General features: G+C 49.2%; 1 protein-coding gene across 1 annotated transcript in view; it reads left to right on the plus strand.

The window, feature by feature from the left end:
• The first annotated feature begins 5,340 nt into the window (after positions 1-5,340).
• The window catches only part of dtn (transmembrane protein 132C dtn), a 577,141-nt gene continuing 556,223 nt past the window's right edge, over positions 5,341-26,258 (plus strand). The window contains exon 1 of the mRNA XM_071586857.1: positions 5,341-5,854. Coding sequence (XP_071442958.1) covers positions 5,782-5,854 — 73 coding nt within the window. The 5' untranslated portion in view covers positions 5,341-5,781. The remainder of the gene's footprint in view (positions 5,855-26,258) is intronic.

The following is a 26,258-nucleotide window of genomic DNA, read 5'->3' on the forward strand; positions in this document are numbered from 1 at the left end:
GTAAGATTTGGGGGTTTGGAAAAAACATCTGAAAATGTATAACAAAACATGTTTTGCGATAAAAGAATATATTAACAAGGCATTAATTTCATCTGTGAGTTCATTGGCTCGAGATGAGTCTTTCACAACGGGTCATAAACCTGGGGTGCTTCTCTGGCATCAAACCTATCAACTTATCAGGAAACATTCAGGTAAAGTGCAGCTTAAAGGAGATAGGTCGGATCACACGGGTTGTAGGAAAATGTAATGAAAAAATAGGAAAGAGGTAAAAAAAGGCAATGTGGATCTTGATAAATACAAAAGCTAAGTGAAACAGGAATACAGGAGGTAATTTAATAGAGCTAGGTAGAAACAGTTTACGTATCTCGGAAGTGTTTTGGACCAAAATGATCAAAGTAGCAAGGACGTAAGGAGAAGAATTGCGCTAGGCAAAGAGACTTTCACAAGGAGGACGGAGATGATGACACCCAGCCATACTCCCTTCTTTTCCGACGGACGAGGGCTCTGCCTAGGTTACGTTCGTCGTGACCGCGTCCACCCTGCCTTTACCCTGGCCCAGGCAATATTCTGCCATTTTGCTGCTGTCCGCACTCGAGTTGCTTTACCGAGGGTCTAGCCATCCATAATTTGCTTATACCTTTGTAAATGGTGCATTATGACTGATGTTCTAAATACACGATTGTTTGGGTAAGACTCGGTGTAGTTATTCTGACTTTCCCCGATAGCCTTTGTGTCGCATATAGAAACGCCCCTTGCGACAACACCCTCATCCACCCGGAACGCTTGAAATGAATATTCGCCTCGCCCCTCTTAGCCTCGGTACCATCTCTAATACTCTTAGAAATGCCTCCGGCAAGTCCTTTGATTCCTGCCTTCTCGAAACGCATTATTAGCGGACTTATAAAGAAGTCTTACACACTGAGAATGTTTTATTTACGAAAATTAGATCGAGACGGATACCCAAATATTTGTGCATTTCAAAAAGGAGTAGAAAGTAAAGCTATGAATTACCTTTTTAGGCGTTTCGCTAACAAATTGACAAATAAAACACATCAATGGGAATATCAATGCGAATCGAATGACAAACATGCATGGAGATCGTTTAAATGGTCAGTTTTTCAAAGGCGCCGGCAGGAGAGCGAACATGGCGTTCAAGCTTTTGGGTTTCAACGCAAAGTATTTCCAAATATATTTTTAGATATTTTAGCACCCTTCAAGCCACTCAAGGGTATGTGGCAGGGGGTGAATACACACCACAATAATTTAAAGTCGAATATTTTTGCCACCCCCCCCCCCCGCGGTCGGACAATGTTACTATTGTCACTTATATTTCGTGGAAAAAATGACTTCTCAAATATATCTGTGCTACAATTAACCTCTGCCATTCTATTAAAATGATCTCGCCTACCGTAGTGCGATGGGAGTAATAATACATTTTCAACATCACTGCTAAAAAGACCCTTCCAAATGAATGCAAGTAGTTTAATCTTTAATTTAACCTTCGCTCCATTGGGTGAATCCCAGCCTAGCTCCTCTAATATTTTGGATACGCCACTAAGTTTATCTTAGCAAAGTGCATCAAACCTAACTCCTCCACGCTGCACGCGATCCAATTCGACAATCGATCCAGTTTTGCAGTATATTGTAAAGGAGGCCAACTAGCAGAAGAACATCTTCTCTTTGACCTTTTCATCACATTTACATGAAGTATCAGCTACACTATGTTTTCTTCTGTCGACGCAGTTCTTCAAAGTGGATGAAATACCATAAGGCGTACGAAAATGGCATTCCTGGGGGTAAAATGAGGCTGGATTGAAGGGCATGAGTCTCAGGGATCCGTCGAAGGCCTTCCGCTGCGATTCAGCTTCGTCCCCACGCGGCGGTTTCCATTCACGACGAGGACACCGAGCAAACAGCATCGCCCTCGATGAAGAAGACTCTTCCTGCCAGCGGACCACGCTCCAGACATAAACCCGCACGACCCCCCTCGTACAGAACATGAAAGAATCCCCGAAAGAGGCGCACACGTGGGTCACGAGAACGGTTCACCGGAATAAGGAATCGCTCACCTCTGCCAACTCTCTGTTGGCGGAAGAAGTTGGATGGGATAAAAGGAAAGAGGGAAGCTGGGGTGCGGGTGGGAGGGGGGTGAGGTGGGAGGGAGGGATGGCAGTGCCGAGAGGAGAGTTGCGGGAGAGGGGAGTAGGGGGAGGGAAGGAGGGAGAGAGAGAGAGACTGCCTGATGCGCGACCTCGCGGCCAAAATAGGAACCCTCGGCACAAACACGCGGGGCGAGCCCCAGTCCGCCGTGGCTTCGTTCGTTCGCCCGATCAGTGAGCGCGCGTGCTTGGACAAGGGAGGAACGGGAGAGTGTGCGTGCGTGGCGTGCCTTGGCGACGGACGGTCCATAACCAATATCAACAAGAGCGACCGGATTCTCCGCCTGCGACCGCGAAGAGTAGCGACACACTACTCGTCTCTTTTTTAAAGGAAGGGCGGCGCGTGAGAAAGGAGAGGTACCAAAGGGGGAGGGAGGGGTGGGTTGGGGCATTCGCATATCGCCAGTCTGCTGTTTCGCACGAGACGGTGAGAATCATCGAAGGCAACGGAAGGACCGCGTGATCGGCCTCCTTTATAAGTCACGCCGGCTAAGGATTGGGCGGTCAGGGGTAGCGACGCACGGGCACGCGTGATGCCGGCGTGCCGTGACCGCGGGGGCACGGGTGCACTGCCGGGAGGGCACTAGCGGCGAGGCCGCTGAGGGAGTCTCGCCGCGGCGGCGAAGGAAGGGAGCGACCGCCGCCTGGGCAGAGGCTAGAGCGGCGGCGGGAACAGGGCCGGCGGAGCGACCCCACCCCACCCCTGCTCCACTGCCGAGTGCGTGTGCGGCCAACAGGGAAGAGAGAACTTTCCTCAGCGCCCCACGGACGAGTTTGTGCCAGCGCGCGCCGGTGTGCGTGTGTGTGTTTTGGTGCAAAGCGCCCACTATTGGCGCAGGCGCCTGTGGTTACTTCCCTTTTCTTCTCCGTCTTCCCCCCCTCTTCTGCTTTTACGATCCATTCCTCCCCCCGCCACACCTCTCTCAACCCCACTGCTCCCCTCCCCCCCTATTCCACGAACGACTCCCCAAAAAAAGATTACGGCCCTCCGCGGGGAAGTAAGAAAGAAAGAGGGCCGCCAAGAAGATCTTCCGGAAGAAGACGCCCTCTGACGACGACCCCGAGAGAGAGAGATGCGAATGGTTGCTGTGGGAAGGGGCGAGTCGAATGTGTCCGCCAGTAGTGCGGAGGGTCCCCCATCGCCGGCCCTAAGAGAGGGGCCTTCATGTGCCCCGTAAAGAGAGCGTCAGTAGGTCCGCCGTTGACCACTCCACCCGAGCGAAAGGGCCCTTCCCGTGGGCCGCCTCCCTCGCACCGGAAAGAGGGGAGGGTCCGGAGGAAGCGAGAGGTGTTAATGTGATCGGCGAGAGGCGAGGTGGTGCTCGGGTGTTGCGGGAGGGCTAAGGGCCTTTGAGGGGCCGAGAGACCCAGTCGCCGCCTTTACACCCGGCGGCCCACCACTGACTGCTGCCCCCTCCCCCCGGCATCTGCCCCCCCTCCCGCCGTCCATTTCGTGATCTCCGGCACGAAGAGGGCGAACGCCGTCCCCCTTGCGCCCCCACCTGCCCACACTCTCTCCCCCCACCCTCGCCCCCCACCCTCGCCCCCACACCCGAACCGAGGGCTATTTTTCGGGACGGGGTGCGGGGGAAGGAGGGAACGACTCGTGGGTCCCGGATCCTCCTCCCTCGTCCGACTCCGATCCCGTCGGCTGGGAATTCATTCGAGGGGAACGCGGGCGATACGTGTCCACGGGACGCAAGTGGAAGAGGTAGCATGGCCGAGCGTCGAAACGTTTAGGAAGGAAACGATCAATCCACTCCAGATTACGTTTATTCGTCCGCCTCAGAGCACCGCGAGAAACACACCGAGTGCGATTGAGGATAAGGAGTGGCGAAGGAGTAAGAAGGGCGGCTGGGCGTCTTTGCTTCGCCGGTCCTCGCATCTGGTGCTCGCTCTCATCTTGCCGACCCGAGGGCAGAGAGGCCCTTCCTCGGCGGCGCACCCGCCCCCCTTTCGCGGCAGGGAGGGAGGGCGGAGAATATAATTCAAAGCGGGTAGAGGGGAAGAGAAAGGAGAAATCGAGAGAGAGAGAGCTCTTCCCTCTCCCTCCCACTCCCCCGACCACTCTCGTGAGCCGAGAGAACCCGTTTCGGGAGGAATATCAAAAGAAAACAAACGGAGCGCCGCTCGAAGGGGCGCCGAGAGGAGAAAAAATTGAAACTCGTCACGCGTCCGAGTGTGTCGATATAATAAAAAAAACAACGAGAATACGCACGGATCAAGCGGAAGAGGAGAGAAAGAAGAAGACTTCGTCCCAGGGGGGGGCGTGTTGATGACCGCGTGGGACGCAGATTGACCTGTTCCCCCACGGAGAGCCACTCCCGCGGCGAGGAAAGGACATGAACCGTAAAACGCCGGCGCCTCCGGCACCCGAGCCCCCGGGTTCGGCTACCCGTCCACCGCGGGCGAGGGACGGAAAGGGATCTGCGGGGCGACACCCCCTTTGAAGGGTCACAGGGCACAGTGGGAGATGGGTTCGGGGTGAGAGTGCCGCACTCATTGTTCGCGAAGGGAGGGAAAAGATCCACACACACACACAACACACGCGAGGGCGCGGGAGCGAGCGCGGCTGTCGGGGCGCGGGAGGGTGTTGAAACGGCGGCAACACCCACGGCGAGGGGACAGGAAAGGAAAAGGGACAGCGGTAATAAAAATAAGGGTCCGGGGGGGTAGAGTCGGAGGAAAAACCCTTGTGGCGCGTAAGGGTGGGCGCTGTTCCCTTAAACATCCATCTTTCGCTCTCAAGGGACGATGACCCATCCACGGGAGCCGCGATCGATTTACTCGTAAAGAGAGAGAGGGGAACCCGCCCCCTCCCTTCGCCCCTCCCCTTCGCCCCCCGCCCCGCCCCACCCCACCCCTCCTCTCTCTCTCGTCAGTTTCGCGCGAGAAGGCGAGCTAGGAGGGCGCGTCGGAGTAACCAAGGGAGGGAAGAGAGACCCTTGCGGCCACAGGGGGGGAGACACCCTTGCCCCCCCACGCGCCACTCGAACGCCGCACCCCCCCCTCTCGCCGGATTCCAGTGTCGCGTGAGCCCCGCATCGCCGCGACCCTCCACGGGTGAGTACTCTCCACGCCCTTGGGCACTCTGCCGCAGACGCGAAAAACACGTGCGGAGGGGGGTGGTTCCAAGGAGGGGGTCGGTGGCTGGAGAGAGAGAGAGGGGTGGGGTGGGGGTTGTTCTCCACCCATCGCGGGGGGCCGCGAAAGTGTCGGACGGGGGGGAGGGGGCGTCTAGGAAGGACCCCGCCCCCTTTTGCGTCCCCACCGAGACGGTGCTGGGCAGGCACGGAGAGAAGCACCGCCGTGACCTCGTTTTCGGGTGCGCCCTCCTCCGCCGGCCGGCGGGGCGCTCGTGTCCGGGGGGGGCGTGGGAGTGGGTTCCCTCCTCGTGCGTGAGAGAGTGAATCAGTGTGTTTACAGAGCGTGAGTGTGCCCCGTGAAGAGGGCGTGCGTGGATCGGAGGGGGGTGGTGTGTGTCCGCTTCGAGGTCATCGAAGGCCGAACTCGAGATCCGCGTGTGACATTGAGGGGGCACTCCCCCGCATCGCCTCGGCTGGGAGGAGGAGGCTTCTCTCTCTCTCTCTCATCGGACGGAGGTGTTGAAGAAGAGGGAGCGATGGTCCGTCGCTCGGATCCCCGCAGGGCGGCGCCCATGGACTTGTGGATATTGCTCGTGCTGGTCATTGCGGGTGAGTCACTTGAATTTCCGCCGGCCCCGCCGGGGGAGGATGCCCGCGTGCTCCCCGCCCGGACGACGGGGAAGCGTGCCATCGGCGGGGTCAGCGCAGCAATCAGCCGTGACGCGATCGAACCCCCGCCGGGGCCATCACGAATTAAATGCACTCACCACACATACATTGTCGATTGTATATTGCGTGCATATTTGGGAAATCGAGCCGTAATTACAAATATATGTGATATTACGAGAGCGCAGTTTACATCTATGCTCACCAATATTGAAAGATTAAACTTGAAAATTTTAAAATATTTCATTTATCGAACCTACATGTATTTTTTATATATTTTTTAAATAATCACAAGGCAATGGAAATTTTCAAAGAATATTCGAATGGTTTTTATCGCAACCTGTCTAAAAATTCTTACTCTTGAATGGGTAGGAGATACAAAGAGACCGGAAAATGGATAATAATTGTGGACGTGCCATTAAAATTCATCGCAAGGCATGGGCGCTAAAGGAATCACTAAAGACACCGTAGTCGCCAAATTCACGACATATCGTGGCAATCACGCACTTCTGCAGGAATATATTCCGCCGTCGTGCGTCCAATGCAAACTGCCAAGTGCCAAGGGTAAGCCTTCTTGGATCTTCACGGATTACGACACGGCCAAAGCCCTCCACCCGGTGTGTGCAACGAGGGCCTCACCACTATCGCCCCCCCTCACCCACGCCCGCCTTCAATGTGATAGGGAACGAGAAGAGGTACCGAAAGCTCCGGCGTCGACTCACGGGGCACGGAGTGTCTAGTCGCCAAAAGGGTCGGCAAACTGGAAAGGTTGGAAGTGTGTCCGGATGCCCTTTGGCAGGCGGTGGAAGACGTCGAAATCTCTCATGACCAGTCTCGTCTCTAAAATCAACGATCACCACCTTTACCTGTTGGAAATCCTCTCTGGACATCCATTTCAATTCATAGAATTAGATCCCACTTTGCGCAGAAATTGAAAAACGCGAGAATACCTCATGGAATTGCCGAGAAAATTCAGGAAGAGGGCGTCCAGTGTGATGCGGCACCGATGGGGGTTCGCCGGCTTGATTGAACCGCACCGGTGGGAAAAATGTCCGCCTCTACCGGTGTTTTGACTAAAGAATAGGGATGCATGCGTTCGGAGGAAATTATGCCACGGCGTAGAGTGTATAGTTTGTGAGAAGGAGAAGCTCAAGACTAAAAGGAGAGTAGTGGGAAATTAACAATTATGGAAAAATACATTTATTATGCTAACATTCCATGTAACGCAAATAGTACGATATTATTTTCTTTATAAAGTTAAATGACAGACAGGATGCTTATTTCATAAGGAAATTGCGGACCCTGGTTAGTTCCCTGTTGTAGATCGTCAGAAGGGTATCTCTAATCCTCTCTCATCGTTCCAATCGAGAACTCCTCATTTCTGCTTGCCGGAATTCAAAAACAAACCTTGATTCATCGCAACGAGCCCGATTCCTTTGGCACGATCCCTTTGCTGGGCCCGGTGCAGCGGGTCTCGCGAGCGAATCGGAGGAAGCGGACCTATGTAGTCTCACTGCGCGGGGCGTGTCGCCGCGACGCCGGACTTCCCGTTTCTCTCCGGTCGGCATGGTCGGGAAAGGAAAGAAATCACGTCCGATTGCATCAGTCCCCTGTCCGACAACGACATAAATATCCCGCGAACCACCAAAAAGGAGTGTGATGGGGGGCGCAAGCAACACCAGTTGGGAAGGATGAGCGATGACATGGGAAAGCAAGGGAAAAGGGAAAAATATTCGTTAAAAAAACAATCAAATAACGTGTGAATTTGTGTACGTATGCTGAAGGAAGATTTAATTAAAAACAAGGGTCAATTCACCTGACAAACTAGTTATTTGCTATGCGGAAAAAGGGAATAAAAATGAGCCACAACCATTTATACGACAGGCCTCCACGATAACAAGACATGTCATGTAGAATTGAAAAATGGGAAATTCCACCATTGACATGGACATACAACTCATCATGGTCTCCGCCAATCAAGTCACAGTCACGGAATGTGACACACCGCAGCAGGCAGGCAGGCCCGCCCCCCCCCCCCAACAGAGAGAGAGACGAGGGATGGAAGGAGAAATTAAAAAACGACAAAACCGGGCATGCATTACTGTAATGAGCACTACAGTCATTGAAGAGCAGTCCCATGCGGTCATGCGGGAGGTTTTACGAGAACAAACACACGAGATCAGTGAAAGTGCACGCAGTTGAGTAGACCTAATTATTCCCTAGACGCTGAGGGTGGCAATTGGAATTTTTGCTATCTATAACCCTGCAGTTGCCATCCCGTATTGTCCGTGAGAAGATGGAGTTCTTGAGTCTGTTAATTATTGGCATCTATTTCCCGAATTTTATATATATGATCCAAGCGACCCCTGTATGTAGGGGTGCGAATGATTTGCGAGGCCTCGTTGCTGAAATATTCGGATCTGAATTTATTTAATAATTTCAATCTTGCATTGCATCGTCTCTCTTCTAATGATTCCCACCCCGTCTCTATAAGCATTTCGGTGACGCTTTTCGTTTTATCGTAAGAGTTTTTATCGAAACGGGCTGCCTGGCGTTTAACCTTCTCAATATCCCGAATGAGGCCTTTTTCACTCGTATCCCATACGCTACATGCATATTCTAAATGTGTCTCTTCCTCGGCATCATTGATTGCCTCAGCATTCAGAGCGGGATGGCTCGATGATTATTCCATTGGGAACGGGAGATGGACGGTGGCACAACGCGATGTCCCACCCCCGCGCCCCCTTCCCTGTTCGACCGGCCGAAGCGCCCGCTCCGCCGTCGAGACGCGCGCGCGGGGAACGCTGCATGCCCGACGGCCCCGCGCGGAGAAGAGCGGAGGGCCGGCACGCCCTCCCTGGCGGCCCTGAGCACACGTCTCGGGCGCGTCAGGGCACGGGCAGTCACGGCACCGTGAATGAGACGATCCGCCGAATTCCATTGCGAGCAGATTCCACAGCGAATTACGGGAAAGTGTAGACTGGATTAAATACCTAGGCGTTACCCTCACCCACGACCTCTACTGGGTGAAACACATACTAGAGGGAATATGTGGACAAGCTAAGAAAAAATTAGGATTTATCAGATGAGTGTTGGGTAAATGTGATGAAAAGATTGAGAAGAAATATTACCTTTCGCTGGTTAGGCCTCATTTAGAAAATTCTTCTAGTAATATATGGGATCCTCACGAAAATGTGTGAATTACCGTATTGGATCGCGTGCAGCGCAGAGGAGCTAGATTTGTAAAGCCTTGCTATGATAAATTTATTATCGTATCAATATTATTATAGCAGCTAGGCTGGAAATCACTCAATGATGCGGAGGTTTAATTACAGATTGAAGCTCTTGGATGAATTGTAAGGATGTCTCTTTAGCAGTGATGTTGAAAATGTATTATTACTCCCATCGTACTCTAGTAGGAGAGTTCATGTCAATAAAATTAGAAAGATTATGTTTAGAACAGTTAGATTAAAGATTTCATTTTTTTAACGAACGACAATGGATCAATCCTTACAAACCCTGGACTAATCCCTATCTCCTGCATTAATTGGAAGGATGTTGAAAATGCATTTTTAGCTCCATCGCACTACGGTAGGAGAGATCATGTCAATGAAATCAGAGAGATTAAGCGTTGAACAGATAAATTTTAGATTTCATTTCACCTATGGACGATAAGGGATCAGAATAACATTGTCCAACCGCGGTAGGGGTACAAATATTCGGATCAAAATTAGCCTAGTGTATATTAACTCCCTGCCATACACTCTAGTGGTGGCTTGCAGGTACTAAAAAATTCAAAAATAATACAATGATTGCACTACACCGGATAAATGCGCGCCAAAGAGGGAGGATTTAGGACAGCACCAAAAACAAAGGCAATTTATTTTCGGGGTGCACTAGCTCGAAAAACCCTCGTCAGTGCTTCAGTCCCCCGCCACCCCGTCCAGTCGGGGGGCCAGAAGACCTTCCTCCGTCCTTCCGTCTTAAGGAGGAAATCGAATGACGACCAATTTGGCGTGGTGGCAATGGGTTTCATTTCAATTTAGAACCAAATGTGAGCCTCAAAGAGTAGAAGTACTTGGCAATATAATAAATATGAAACTCCAATAGCCGTAAACAGTTTACCTTTCTAAACAAAGTGAAAATGAAATTAATTGGCTAGCGCCACAACTCAAAAAGGGGTAAAGGCAAAAAAGGATAATGAGGTAGGTAAAAGGGGTAAAAGGTAAAAAAGGAGAGGATAAGAAAGGTGAATACGAATACGCGTATTTCGGCCACAAAGTAGCCCTCTTCAGCGTACTGAAGGGTAATCGTCACTACAACACAAGTCGAAGTGAGAAACTGTTTACGGCTATTGGAGTTTCATATTTATTATATATTACTAGCCGTAAGAGCTCATTTCTATCAATACTTGGCAATGTTGGGAAAATGTTTTTTTCGCTGCTAGTCCGCAAGTCACGATCGTGAAATCGCTTTTATTTTCAGCGATGCGAGCGGTCCCTCTAGTCAATACATCAAGCATTAGAAAGTGAAGGAAGCCAATACCTACAATTAAAGTTCCGTGAACAGTATTATTTATTTACCAAATTTATTTTTATTCGAATGGGCTGATAGCTATATGAACACGGAATTCTCTGCTTTGATCGTTGGGACGTCCATGCCCTCCAGCAAATCTGCTTATCCGAAGTTTACTTCTACATCTACATAATACCTCGCTAGCTGCCGCAAGGGCGTGTGGCGGGGGGTGTTAGGTCACCACCCGTAAATAGGAACAATACCACATGCAAAATCAACAACATGAAAACTACACCCAAAGTGGCGTACACGCTTATGCAAAAATCTCTTAATTTCTCTCTCAAAAATCTCTCAAATACGTATAGAATAAACCATCAAACAATTGCCCCCCAGGGTTCCAGCACAAAAGCCACCCAAGAACGCACAATCCAGAACATAAGAGGCAAGAATGCGAAACACCACCACAACATGAACATAAAACGCTCGCCTCCACAATTATAAAAGTAGGGAATGTGACCCTAACGCTGCAGGTAGCGGGAGGGTCCCCCCGCGGAGAGGGGCGAGGGTTGGAAGAAAACAAATGTGGACAGAGCAGATCAAGCAGTACTGTTAAGAGCAGTACATTATTTAATGGCATTCTAATGCGGTCATGCGGGAAAGGTTTTGGCAGCAAAACACACGAGGTTAGTAAAAGTGCATGCACTTGAGAAGAAGTAATCATTCCTTAGACGCTGAGGGTGGCAAGTGGAATTTTTGCTATCTATAACCCTGCAGTTGATATCCCGTATTGTCCGTGGGAAGAAGGAGTCCTTGAGTTTGCTAGTTCTGGCATCTATTTCCCGAATATCATACGCATGATCCAAGCGACCATTGCATCATGTTGTAGTGCGAATTCTTTTGCGAGACCTCGGTACTTGGGATGGGAAATGTCAGCAGTGAATGCGAAAACTGAAAGGAAGGCGTCATACTTGTCCATGTGAACAAGGCGAAATATTATTTTGCTGCGCGTTGTTGCCGTAATTATGGACTCGTGAAAAAATTGGAGAAATTGATTGCATTCCCTGGTTACATGTAGAGCGCTAAAAATACCCCTGAATCGATCCACATTGTCCTTCAGTTTTGAACAGTGCCTTGTCTAATTTCTCCTTAATTTAATATAAGGTTCCGTAATAATGGAGAGGTTTGGCAAAGGAATGAGATTAATAATTCCAGCATCTCAAATCTTATTCTCTTTGTAAGAATTCATTCTGAAAGTCGAGCAAAAACTTGGAATCGAGAAAATGTTGCTTAAGGCATGAAAAAATACTGACCTATTCCGTAGGGACGGAAAGTAATTTATTAACTCCGTGTTCGCTATTTATCGGTACTATTTATTTAAAAATGGAGTCAGAACTGAGTCAGAACACACTCGAGGAAGGTTCGAGAAAGTACTCGAATACTTTGGAGGATGGAAATGCATCACGGTGGCAGTAAAAACATTGCTGAAAAAGTTGAAGTGATAAAGTGTTTATGTGTTTATCTATATAGTTTAACTGCAATGCATCCATATATATAAGGGTTAAACTATATAGATTAAGTATTGGAAGGCGTGCGAAGAGAGGCGATCGGTGAAGGAAATAGGGACTGCCTTCTCCCGCCTGCGAGATCCGCCCAATCGGTCAGGGGTGGTGCCAATGGAAATGAAGTCGTCGTGAAGCACATTTCCACGCACAAAATGCCTCCTTAAACGAGTCCTTGCAGCATTCGTGGATTTCGGCTAAATCATGTGGCATCCGCGATTATACCTTGCATCGGCCCAATCAAAATTGCAAACATACTCTGCGGACTCTTTATCTTCAAAATCAGCAATGATGCTATTCTCATTTGAGCAAAAAAATAAATGCAAATCATTTCGTAGATCAAATCCACTGATTCAGGCGTTACCTGGCGGACGTTTTGGACATACGTATTGAAACAGAGCTTCTTCCCCTTGATGGATCCATCCTAATTACGCCCCTACCACTCCACCCTCAACTCTGGACCTACATCTACATAATACCCCGCAAGCCACCGCAAGGACGTGTAGCAGGGGGTGTTAGGTCACCAGTCATTCTACATACATTGACTCTTATTTCTCCATGCACCCGGCTCCCCGCGATCCATCAGAAACCGCGTGTGAAGGAGGCGACCGAGCACCAATCATGCAGCATGCCTACAGACGCATATTACGAGTATTACATGGTTAGCAGCCATTTCTTATGCCTACCCAAAGAGGACCAAAAAATACGTTAAAAACCTACTCTACCACCTACTACACTCTACCCTACCCACGGCCTGCTTCCAGTGCAAACACTGGAACGTGAAACCACCCTCCCCCCTCCTACCCAAGTTTAATGTAAATATACAGAAACTACAGGGACCGTCTTAGGATACGATGTTGCCCCAACACGGTAAAACGCGTCCCACCAATTTTTTGATATTTATTTAGATATTTTGGAACCCTTTAAGCCACCGCTTAGATGTGTGGCAGGGGGTGAATGCAGACCAGACTAATTTAAACCCGAATATTTTTACCTCTACCGCGGTCTCTTGAAGGATAATAAGTGAATTTTAACATTAACAATCCGCATATGCTAGGATCTTTTGTGTTTGTTTTTCTGCAGCTCACCTGGAAGTTGAAATTAACCACGGAATTCAGCTTCTTTTTTCCACGATAAACAATAACATTCACGGAAAGAAACTAATAAAAATAATGAGGAAAGCAACTTTTTTGATTTAGGATGACTTTCATGTCGATGAGAGAAAACAATAGGATGAAAAGCGGATTGAGTTGAAGCGGCACTGGAATGATTCAATGGCTGCCGTGTTTGAGCGGTTGTCTGGGTTACGGAGACGTGGACCTGTGGCGATGCCTCGTTGTCGGGGTTGGCCAGGGGTGCTGGTGCGTCCATGGAGCCGAAATGGGGGGGAGGGGGGATTCCCAGCGGTAAAGGATTGCGGGGGACGCATAAGGTCACGGTGATGGCACGGCTGCCCACGTCAATCATTCAGGGGAGAAGGCGCGAACGTTTCCGCGGCGAGAGGTCACGGTCGCCCCACACGGCCATATATTTCCCCTCGATGCCGAGGGCACCCACCGTCCCGGGGCCCCGAGATCGCGAATGGCGGGAGGGAGGGAGGTCAAGGCGGTTTTCGAACGAATGCGACGGAGGGTCTGGTCCCTGGGGGCACCACTGGCCCTGCCTTCGCCTTTGAGTGCCACGACCCCTCACGTAATGTACGTAACTAGGGCCGGGATCTTTCCAATCTCCTTTCGATCTTCTTCGCATCTCGGATGAGTCGGGTGTCGCCTCTTCTGGCGCCAATCGCTCCGATTGCCTCATCCTATTTCCCTCCGCGCTCGATACTTTCACCTTTTAACAGTACCCCATTCTGAGTAATAGTTGGGACTCCTTTAATTTCGCGGCGTTTGAACCCAGCTCAATTCAACCGTCGACGATTCTACGAAGAACTCGCTTCCCGTTGTCATTTTCCGGATCGCGAAACGCACTTTCGGCGCTGACACGAGGGGACTCTTGTTCTCAATTTTCCCGCTCGAGTGACCAACTTGTTATTTTACGCACACACACATGATATATATCCTGCAAAAATAAACAAAGAATAATAGAGTTCCGCCCACGCGAATACTCGCGGATTCCTTTCCGCTTCAAGCGTTTTTCCTCGAGGATTCGAGGGTGCGGTCGGGGAGGGAATAAATGCGCGGTGGTGGGGGGAGGGAAGGGGGAAGGAAGGGAGAGGAAGTGGTGCGAACGAACCGGCACGAATGTGGATCTGTGTGAACTAGTAATTGGTGCCGGGCACCGAGGTCCATATTGCCAGTGACGTATATCAGAACGGCATTCATTTTGGATGGCACGAGAGACAATTAGTGGAATCGCGCGGGTAATAACAAATAATAATATGCTGAAATGTACCGCAGGAACTTATTTCAATCGAGTCCAATGACCACAGGTTACATTTAAAAGGTTTACTGCATCTACATAATAACGCGCAAGTCGCCGCAAGGGTGTGTGGCGGGGTGTGTCAGGTCCGTAAACGTAACAAGTGTGTCTCCACCACCCGTAAACATAACTAGTGTGACTCACACGACTACACAGATAAACGGTGTTCTTACAGTAAACGCTGCGGACGACTTATAATAATCGGCCGAACAGCCATTATTATTATTACTACTAGTAAAGTTGTGAAATTGATAAAAGTAGTTCACTTGGCTGGCGATAAATCGGTCACTCGATTAAAGGAAGTGCCGACACAAGTCAACATCGACATAAATATCCCGCGATCCAGCAAAAAGGTGGTTGGCGGGGGTGTGCCAGCACTACCAGGTGGAAAGGGTGAGTGATAAGGGTGAGGAAGGGAAAAATACTCGTCAAAAAACTATCAAATAACGTGTAAATTTGTATACATGCTGAAGGAAGACTTAATTCAAGACAAGGGTTAATTCATCTGACACACTAGTTATTTGTAATACGAAAAAAGGATATAAAAATGAAGCGAAACAGACCGACAAGGCCTCCACATTACCGAGAGAGGTCATGCAGAATTGCTAAGTAAGAAGGAGAGCGAGTGAGGTGTCCCAGGGCACGCGGTGTGAGTCCACCATGCTCCGTAATCATAGGCATCACGACGACGAAACCCCTGACCCCCCCCCCCCTCCCTGACTCAACTACCTTCATGGAAAACAAATGAGACAACCCGTCCGTGACGTCAACCCACGTCGCGGCTGAAAGGAGACGAGCGTATTAGCCCGCGTGTACGTGTGTGTGTTGGGGGGGAGACGTTAACTGCGCCAAAATTTGCGCTCATTTCCATATTCGGGGAGAGATTTTAGAATCGAGCGGAGGCAGGGAACATCTCCTCTCCGTCCCGCATACATTACGGCTCGCGTGGCACGGAGGCGGCGGAGGCGGAGGGGGGGATGGATTCCAGTGGCGCGGGGGCCTCCATAATTCCGCCTTCGTTCGACCCCGGAACGCACATTGTTCCAGGCGGGATCATATAATGGAGAGTGCGAGAGAGTGTTCGGCGAGGGTTGCCACGCCCACCGCTCTCCCCCCCCCCCACACGGCAGAAATGAACCCAACCACACCTCCCGATGATCGGGCCATCATCACGCACGCCACACCCGTGCGCCACTCGCCTTGCCAACCCCCATTCCTACGACTCGCCACCTCCCAGGGCCCGTCTCTTTACCCCTGGCTCAAAAATTCTTCAAAGTACTTCCCTCGAGCTCCGACATACTTTTTCCAGCGAGTTTTCAACGACTCGAAGGTTCCCTGATAGGGGGAATGTCCTTAGGGGTAGGCGTGCGAGCTTCTTTCACGGCACTTAGGGTGGTGTCCTTTGAGAGAGGGAGGATTTCACTTGTGTAAGGAATAGGAAATAGTCTGCTCGTGCCAAGTCGGGGCTGTAAAGAGGGTTGGGGAGTCATCGCGATGTGGATGCAGAAGGCCTTCGCGAGCAGACACACTCGACTCAGCTCGTTTGGTCGTCCCTGCAAAGGCGGACGACCAAAAGAGGGGAGTCGGGTGGACGCGTTCAGCGCAGATCTTTCGCATCGCCAAATTACGAGGCATATTCATAAAGCAAGGGCTGTTGGCCCTTTATTATATTATCATATTTAAATAGCGGCGCTCGGATAGATAAGGAATCGGCACCCACCGTCCAGTGGGTGCCGATTCCTTATCTTTTCAAGCTCTCGAAGTCTACGATACGCAATGTTACCTCCGAACGCATAAAACTTGAACGGCTTCGGTCTGATCTCGGGGTCTCTTCTTGGCTGCCTGAAATAAAAAGCCAAGCCTGACAACCAAATATAATTATCCACTCAGGGCGATTATGTGCATGGAAATAAAGATCGGCATTGTGATTCCAATCGTGTTTCTTTGGATTTTTTCGCGAGGAATACATTTCCTATTTACGTGTCTAGTATGGCTGCTCGATATAGAGACACATCCACACAATGCCACCATTATTTATATCGATCGGTTGGTCTGGGTAATTTTTATAAACCGTAATTTCCTCGTCAATATTCGATGATAAAGATATTATACAATTAGTAGAAATGCGACGTGATTGACAACGACGATATTAGTCGATATGCCCGATAAGGTTTTTATTACTCGATATATCTCGTTATGCCCGATAATTGTCGCCACGTCCACATATCGTCACCAACTCTACACTTCAATGCTCGTTACTAGAAAACTTTTATCTCCCATTACAACGGCAGGGTACTCACTAGAGCGAGAGAAGGACTCTACTTTTTTTAAAGGACTTTAATTTACAAAATTATTTTCGAAAATAATTTCACCTGCGAAATATAGATTTTATCCGGTTTCACAGCGTTTAGGGTTAGCTGCAAATAATTCGTGGGGAATTAAACCCTGGCTGCAAGAGAAGAGAAACAGTCCCTGAGGGCTCGAACACTTTAAGGCTATAAATCGGTCGGCTGACGCGAGGTCGATTCGTGAAAACATTCCTAGGGTGAATGAATAATGATAGTGTTGGATTGTTTGGAATCATTTCCGGATAGTTTTGGGATGCGGGTTGAAAAAAGATTGGACCCCACACTCGGACTTCGTCGTGAGATTTCATCTCAGTCACGATCGGTGAAATGGAAACCGTTTTCAGGGGAAGCAGTGAGAATTTCGGAATTGCTGGTTCCGAGGGGGACGCGCTCTCGCCCTCATCTTTCCCCCCCCCCCCCCGCCCTTGGCCCATTCCCCTTCCGGGATTATGAGGCGGAGATATAACGATAGAATGTTAGAGACTGCGGAGTGCATTGCACGAATGGGCAATGGTGATTACTTGAAAATGCACAGTATTTCCTCTTGAATGAAACCTCAGATGAAGAGTAATGATTGCAGTCATCCAATAACGGTTGATTGTGGTGATTAAATCCATGACCACATTTCATCGTAATGGCATACATAAATATAAACCGTATTCATTCATGCATTCAGGGTAATCCATTCACACATTCGAGGTCTTAAAGGTAGCTTTCAGTTAGTCCCTAACGACTTCAATCTTCTTAGGTATCTCAAGAACTTCCGCATGTTATCAATGAATGATTTCGTCGGTATCTCTTAATAACTTCTGAAGAGAGACGAGAACAATCTCAGGGTCATTTGGCGCTGTTCCGCTGGGCACTGTTTCCTTTCGCCTTCGTAAAGGCAAGAAAACAGCGAGGTGGGGGAAGCAAGGGAATGCGTGGCGGGGGCAGGAGCGGTGGTGCTGCTGTGGTTTGGGAATGGAGGGAGATTTAATGCATTTTGTGGAGACCTGGGGGTTGGTAGGAGTGGAGGACCAAGATGAATGCCGACTCACACGATTCCTTACTTCCATGTTGGCAGCGGAATTCACGAGTGGGAAGTGAGAAACGGTGACCAAAAGGTTAAAGCGGAATGCTTTAACCTTTTTGCATGGGGTGGAGGGCGACTTCTAAGCACGGCATTCGCTCGGCGCGAGAGGGCCATTCCCGTCCCATCAGTCGTGCCTCTTCGATGGTGCAGAACAAAGTGAACTCCAGCGCAATCACTTTGGTGCGCCGAAAGTTAACGGGGCGAAGCGGAAGAACAAGAACGGGTCTTCTGGTGAGAAATCCCGGTGCACCATCCACTAGTCCTCCACGCCCCTGACTTTCTTTTATCGAAATATGTCGCAGTAGTTTTCGAAATTCTAAACATTCGAAATTACCGTCCTAAGCAGCAAGTACCTTTAAGTTATCTGTATTTATTTCTTCCAGTTATGTGTGGTACACGGTTTGTATGAAAAGTATCGGGAAAAGTTTCGGAAAAAAGATTTATTTTTGACATTGCTACAATGCTTCAAAATATTCAAAGTACATCCCTCGAGCGTCGACACACTTCACACGGTCAGTTCATCTGTCCCAAGGCTAGGCCAAACACTGCGGTGGACTTCGTCGTGAGCATTGGTGCTGTGGCCATGTTTATACTGAGAATGCACCACTGCCTCACTCCGCCTTCACTCATTATTCCATCTCCGTACACACTTCCCACAAAGCCTTTGCCTGTGAATTTCAATTGGATTGTGTTGGTGTTTTGTGAGCATAGCCCTAATCACAGATCGCGCTTCACAACTCGCGGGATTTTCTATTGCAGCGCACACCATTTCAACATTTCGCAATTTGAGCCAAGTAGAAGAAGAACCACAGTCTGCACACACGCTACCAAAGCAGAATGCGTAGTACTGAGTACGGTAGGGATGTTTAGACACGCCAAGATGGTGGCTCTAGCTCTCTAGCCACCGCCACGCTAGGCCGAAACGTAAGTTACTTTCTGGCCAGCCTTCGTAATTATTTTATTAAAAACTGCGAATAGAACTTATTTTTCCCCAGCACCTCTTCAGCAAACTCTAATGAATTGAAACACTATTCTAAGAGTAGTTTAATTCTTTCGGCACTAATTGAAATTGAATATAGTGTGACTCGGTTTATCACTCGCTAATTAAGAGGGCTCGAGGTCTATTTTTGTTAAAATTTCCACTTACACCGTCGCTTCAATATTCCGTTCTTGTCGCATTGTGGACCCGAGGCCGGCCCCGTCCTCTCCCGTAATTAGGGCCGTTCCTCAAAGGGCCGCGGGCGAGCGCGCTTGCATCGACGGACTCCGATAGGCGTCCTCCAGCCGCGCGGGACTACGGCCGGGCCGGGACGACGCCGGGCGCCTTTCGGGGCGGCCGGCGCCTGCCCAGCTCGGGGCACGCTCCACCGTCGGCCCACCCTCCTTCCCCCCCCCGCCCCCCAACCCGCCGCCCGAACGGCAATTATTTCCCCCGAAAGACCATCGATCCCTTTCCCAAAATTACATTATCGATTGTGACCACACTGTTGAGCACTCTCGACCGGAATACCCCATTTTTTATATCTCCCCGCGATCCTTTGGTGTTCGTGGGAGCACTTAAAAGAGTGTCGACTTCGGTGCCCTGGTGCCCGCGGGAATAACGGGTGGGGGGAGTCATCGATTGACGAGGAGGATTTTAGGATACATTACGCGAAGCAGGCCGACTTCATTTCGGTGCGTGTGTTTATGTATCGGAGTCACGTGACTCCTTCGTCGCCGCCGGGACTGAACCGAACGGGGGGGGAGGGAGGGAGGCTGGAGGGGTTTGCCAACAGTAACACGATCAAGCCTGCAAGGTACCGTCGAGACCATACGCTACAGAAGGGCACATCAAGCAAAGGCAGGACACGAAGAGGCGTGGCCATGAACTGTGAATAAAATTCTGGTAGTTACAACAAAATTCCATCACATGACACAGAGTGAACAATTACGAATATCAAATTCATGAGACCTTTGACCACCTTGGCGGAGAACTCACAAAAGAAATGAAATCAAGTTTGCTAAAAAATTTTAGTCTTATTAAACAAGAAAAAACGAGCGTTAACTCCATGCGGGGGAAAAAATAACGTCACTATCCTAAATGGGGTAATACAAGGTTTGTATAAAAAGTATCGGTAACAATTTTTTTCGTGGCGTGTACGTGAGGTTCTGGATTCAGACCGTTGGTTGACTTTGTCCATGACTGTTTTTCGTGTTGGCATTGATAAGACGACAACGAACACATCATTATCACTGAAAATTTGGCGATGCGAATAAGATCTGCGTTTAACTTGTATTAAAGGTCTTTGCCGGACAACCAAAAGGGAAGTGTCGAGAGTGTCTGCCTACTTGCGAAGACCTTCTGCAAAGGTATCGCGACGATTCCCCAACCCCCTTACAGTCCCGACTTGGCACCAGCGGACTTTTTCCTTTTCCCTATAGTGAAATCCTTCCCCCCTCAAAGGCCGACACCATGGAACTCAGTCAAGTCAAGCCCTCAAATAAGCTTACACGCGTACCCTTAAGGACCTTCCGCCTACCAGGGAGCCTTCGGGTCGTGGATAAACCACTGCTGGCTAAAGTGTGTCGACGCTCTCAAGGGATTTACTTTGGATAATTTTGAGACATTTTAGCCATATCTAAAATAAATATATTTTTCCGAAACTTTTCGCGATACTTTGAATACAAACCACGTAGGTGTCTAGAAAAGTACTTCCCGTAGCTAGGCATAAGGAATAGGAAAAGAAAGCAGAAAAGCGTTAACAACCTACTGATGTTATTAATTCGTAGTGTGAAAGGGGTCGTAGCTGTATCCGTCCCTTATTGGTCCCGGAGACCTCTTAAGAAATATCTCTCAGCACGGGGGAAGGATACCGACGGGGAGCGACCACACCCTCGCCTGCGCGCCCACAGGGCTCAAGGGTCCCTGTTTTGGGCAGCCATCATTCTCATACCACCAGGGGGCCTCCAAAGTGGCGCCCCCCACCCTGCTCAGGCCAACTCTTACATGGGGGCGATGCCTTGACCTCCGAATACCACACCACGGACATTCGAGCGACATTCTGAAATTTCCAAACGAAGAAACTAAGACTGTATCTGAAACACACAACGCTTCGAGGCACTGCGTCAAATGGCAAGTAAAGTTTTTTGAGGACATCCACGCACGCATAACACACACCCCCCCCCAAATGATGTCCTTCGGGGAAAAGAATGAGGAATGGATCCAGGGATTCAGCGCTTCAACTGCGGGTTGATGAAAATGAATGAAGGAATGGAAACATGAGGGAATATCTATCGAATGCGTTTTCACTGAGCTGGTGAACTTGCTCCTTTTTGTGCTGGGTGCCCCCCCCACCCCACCCCATTGCTTCAAGACATGGCACCCCGTGGATGATTATGAAAATGTAGTCCATACAATGGGAGGCTGCTCCATCAGCTTCTGAATGACGTCTGACGCTCGCGCAATAAAACAGGGTAATTGAAGAAGCAGTTTCCTCACTCAGGATGTCCAGCTATGGTTTCCCAGGAAGATCTGACACCCGAAACATCGCACAGCTTGGATGAAGGGCCGAGGGTGTCCAGAGGTAGCGACCCGAATCGAACCTGAGTGGTCCGGTCAGTAGCCCAGTGCCCTACCCCCACTCGACTAACACACCCCAGTTGAGTTATCAAGACCGTCAATTCATTCGACATTTACATAAATACTCCGCCATTCACCAAAACGGTGTGTGGCACGGGGTGCAAGCACCACCGTATGGGAGGGGTACATAATTCATTAGGTACATCCATAATTTTCAACCAAACCTTTATCGGTTGATCTGTGGTAAAATACTCTTACTTATTTCTATCAGATTCGCGAAACGTATTGTTTTTCGCACTAATAATTTTCGAATCATAATTCACATCTATTACTGACCGGAGGGCCCGGGTTCGATTCCAGGGCAAGCCTCTATGGGCGCCTGCAGCTACACCCAAGCTATGTGATTTTTTTTTCAGGTAACCTGGGAAACCATAATCGGCACAGGGAAAGGAACTGGCCCCCCTACCCTCATGTGTGAATTTCACACGCCGTATAGGGCTTAGTACTGGGTGAACTCTACCATCACCCATACCAACCCAACCTTCGGGTTGATTAAATTATGTTTATGGTTTATATGGCTTAATTCACATCTACACTCCTAGCTTGTGTGCTATTGAGGAGGATTAGGTCGGCAGCCCCGTGGAAAACCCTTCACACCGTTCGAACCAAAGTGTCTTTCCCCGTCTCCCCCATCAGGGACACATCCATCTCCCCTCCTCCCCCCATTCGCATCCTCCTTCCCGAAAACACATTCCGACGACAAGGGTAGGGACCGCGTGCGACTCCGCCGCCCGGGATTCCTCGTCGCCAGGGAGCGAGAGAGGAGAGCCGGGCGAACCCGGGCGCTGGACTGCAGGGGCGGGGGAGATTCGAGAGCGGGGAAAATGGGGGAGTTCTCCGGTCCACTCACATTTAAAAGCTTTGCCCATCAGCGAGAATACCGAGGACGCTTTTGGACGTGCGCACTTCCAGGAGAGTATTTTCAAAACCAAATTTCACCCACCATGGCATACGTATTGTGATGTCGCGTGCCCCTCGGATAGCATCCGATGGTGTGTCGCTCTCCACGCGCCCTCGGTTCGCGCGGCGGAGATGAAGCCCTCGCACTCCTTTGTGTGACCTCCACATCAGGGGCGCACAGCCGGTCGGTCGGTTTGGAGGGGGGAATCATTCTCGGTTCCGCAGACAGATGTCACCCCGCCCACCCCTGCTTCGATCACATCAGAGGCGTTATCGCAGTAACATTGACATTATTCTTTCTTTTGCCTCTTCAATAGTTTCCGCCACAAAAAACAATTGAGCATCTACATCTACAAAGTACTGCGAAAGCCGCCACAAGGGCGTGTGGCGGAGGGTGTTAGGTCGCCACCCGTAAAAGAGAATAAAACCACTAGCGAAACCAAACAAATTCATGTATATCTACACCCTCAAGGCGCGTAAACATTCATGAGAAAACCTACATAGCTTACATACTTACAAATAACATACATATACTATGAACTAATATACACATGCACCTACGAATATACGTTATGTCTGCGCAGAATTTAATCTTGTCTTGACTTGTAAATGGAATGTCTTCTCAATGTATTACCATTATAACTTCGGTTTCTTACAATTTTGTTTCCTGATTATCTGAGAAAAGAATGAGTAATTGTATCCCTCTGTACTAGAATATATCTCCCTTATCTTATTACCGTTGTTTTTTGATCTACCTGAGCAGTGTGGGGCCATAATAATTCCACACCTGCTACATCTTCTTAATACCCCTCAAGCCGACGCTATTGTTAAGAAATAAAAACGCATGCAAAATCCACAAATTTATACAATCCACAAATAAAACATGGCATACATTCATGCAAGAACACTTACACCCCACACACATTCAAACACACAAACTACCAACTAACATACACACGCACCTACAGGGATACCTGATGTCTTTGCAATGATTAATTTTGTTCCGACTTGTAATTTAAATGTTTTTAATATTTCTAGAGTGACTTTGGTTTCTTAATATTACGATTCCTGATTGTTCTGGGAAAGAATGAGTATTTTTATATCTCTGTACTAGAATATATCTCCCTTATTTTACCTCTGTGGTCTGATCCATCTAAGTATTGTAGTGCGGGGCCATTATACGTAATTCCTTTAGTGTCACCGCTAGCCTCGTGTGTTCTGAACCTTTCTCAAAGCCTCGCTTGTTCTCTTCGCATCCCTCATCTCTTCTCCAATAACATGAGGGCATGCGCACCCGCCTCATGGGACCCTAAAAGATCGTTAATACGGGCCCAAAGCTTCTTCCTTCATACTTACTCAAACCTCCGGATAACAACTGTACGTGTGAAAAATTAAGAGGCCGTCAGCACATAATGGACAGCGTGATTTGGTGCCCGTGTCCTGTTAACGAGTTAGGGTATCCTTTAGTGAATCGAACCAATTAAAATCATATTGATAAATGAACCAGTATTGATGATGAGAAGACTCATTGGTTGTAGGAATCCCTTTCCTTCGAACGCCTACTCCCTTTCGAATGAAATCCTTAAAACATCACACGGCACTCACATTGTTGCGACCACGGTGAGATTTCGTGGGACTGGAACGTAATGAAAGAGCAGAATATTCTACTGTGCGTCAACCGTGTTCATTTGTTCACATTCCGACAGAATGGAAAGTCTTCTGGCTAATTTATTTGGTCATTCTTACGCATTACTAAACTCGTAAACCCAAGAGTAGGAGAATCAATATAAGCAACCCGCAATCTCGAAGCTCGCTCATTACCGTTGGCATCATTAGACTATCTACTCTGGCGAATACTTCCACTTCTTAATATGGGTTGGTCCGCTCTTGTTGAGATGGCGTTTCGCACCCTTCTCGGGACACATCCTCTGGCCAGGAACCGAATAGATAAGGGAGACGATCGAGGAGACGTCCTCCCACGCGGGCAACCGTGGACCAACGAGGCAGATTAACCTGAAAGACGAGTACTCTCTTTGGTGATATTTGCCTATATACCATTAATCCCCCTTCCTCCCTCATTTACTATTTCTAATTACAATAAAAGATCTGATGAAATTATTAGGAAATCAACCCAATGTAGAGATTGCATCTTCGTCGGACTAATGCGCTGACCAGACCAAAACCCAGACCTTAGTTCATTAGGAATGATTAAACAGCCGTCCATCAGCTTCTCAAATGCTGAATTTTGGCTGAAACGATAGCAGAATTGTTCAACTCGATTGCCAGCTAGTCGCTTGATGTATGGTTTGTATAGTATAAAGTATCGGAAAATAAATTCATTTCATATATTGCTCATTCAATGTCTCAAAATTCTGCAAAAAGCATCCGTTGAACGTTAACACACTTTTGCGTTCAGTCACGCCAGGAAGAAATTGATAGCGGTACTTTTGATACACACCTTGTATGGTAGCCTTACTCTAATTGGTCCGTTAAAATTATTCCCCTTCGCAAAGTCTATGATTTATTTCGACCAGCCGTGGAGTATTTTGATGGTGATACTCAACGAGAATAGAGGGGGTCCTCTGAGATAGGCAGCCATGGGCAGCCAAACTGCATGTTCACCGGCGTCGGAGGAAATCTCCATGGCGTAAATGGAACGCAGGGCAATCTCAAACGGCTCTCGGGTATCGTGCAAGAGACGAGGTCACAATGGGCGCATCCCAGCTCTCGCTTGCACCTAGCACGCACTTGAGCCCGTAACGCCGCCTGGCGTGTGTCGAGGGGTGGAGGAGTCTCTGCTCCAGGTGCTGAAACGCAAAGAAACGGCCTCTCCGGGCGGTATGGCGCAGAGAGGGTTGGGATGCGAAGGGATTCGGCGAGGGGGAGGGATGGAGAGGGTGCGTGTATAGGACGGGGTGGCCGGCGTCGGTGGTCGGAGGGGGAAGGAGGGTCTTCGGAGGGAACCTCCGAAGGCCCCCCTCTACTCAAACGACCCTGCCGCGTGTGCAATGCGCCGTTATCACATGGGAGATACCCTTTCCCTTAGAGTACCCCCCCATCGCCCGCCTCCGACCGGATTCCCACCCACCCAGTCGGCGCGCCAATGCGGCCGCCGGCGCCACGCTCTCATTTCAATAGGAAGGAGAGTGCGGGGGGCGCCTCCCCCTGGGCGAACGTGACGCCCCTCTCCCCCTTTCGCTCCGAACGAGGGATACGCTTTTATGGACACGAACCGTGTCTCCGCATCATTTTCAAAGGGAACGATAAACTTAATTAATCACGCATACTAAGAGAGCTGTCCAGTAAGTAACTTACGTTTTGAAATAAAAATATGAACCGAGTGACAGGACAAAGTTTTATTATGTACATTAGAAATATACATTCATATAAACTATTATTCTAAATAGTCGCCATTTAATTTTGAGATATTTTTCATAAGGATTTTCAATTCCTTCTCTGAAGCCATCTGCCGCCTGTCACAACGCTATGCCGACCACTGCGGTGCCCTCTCGTCATGTGGACATTGGTGCTGTGGCCATTTTTAAACTGAAAATGCACCTCACTCCGCCTTCACTCATTCATTATTCCGTCTCCTCGTACACGCACTTCACGCAAAGTTTCCTTTGAATGCCAATTGGCTTGTGTTAGTTTTTTGCCAATTAAAACCTAATCACAAATCGCACTTCACAACTCACGGGGTTTTCTGTTTCAGCGCACATTTTGGCAGCTCGCAGAGCGAGAAAAGTAGAAGAAGAACCGCACTTGCACTCGCGCTACCACAGCCGGGTGCGCAGTACTGAGTGTGCGGGGACTTTTCGACACCAAGATGGTGGCTCTAACCCTACCACGCTAGGCCGAAACGTAACTTACTCACTGGACAGACTTCGTATTTTATGCGGGTTGGATTAAA

The sequence above is a fragment of the Hetaerina americana genome, unplaced genomic scaffold (genome assembly GCF_022747635.1).
Source record: "Hetaerina americana unplaced genomic scaffold, ioHetAmer1.1.p SCAF_27, whole genome shotgun sequence".
NCBI classification, from domain to species: domain Eukaryota; kingdom Metazoa; phylum Arthropoda; class Insecta; order Odonata; family Calopterygidae; genus Hetaerina; species Hetaerina americana.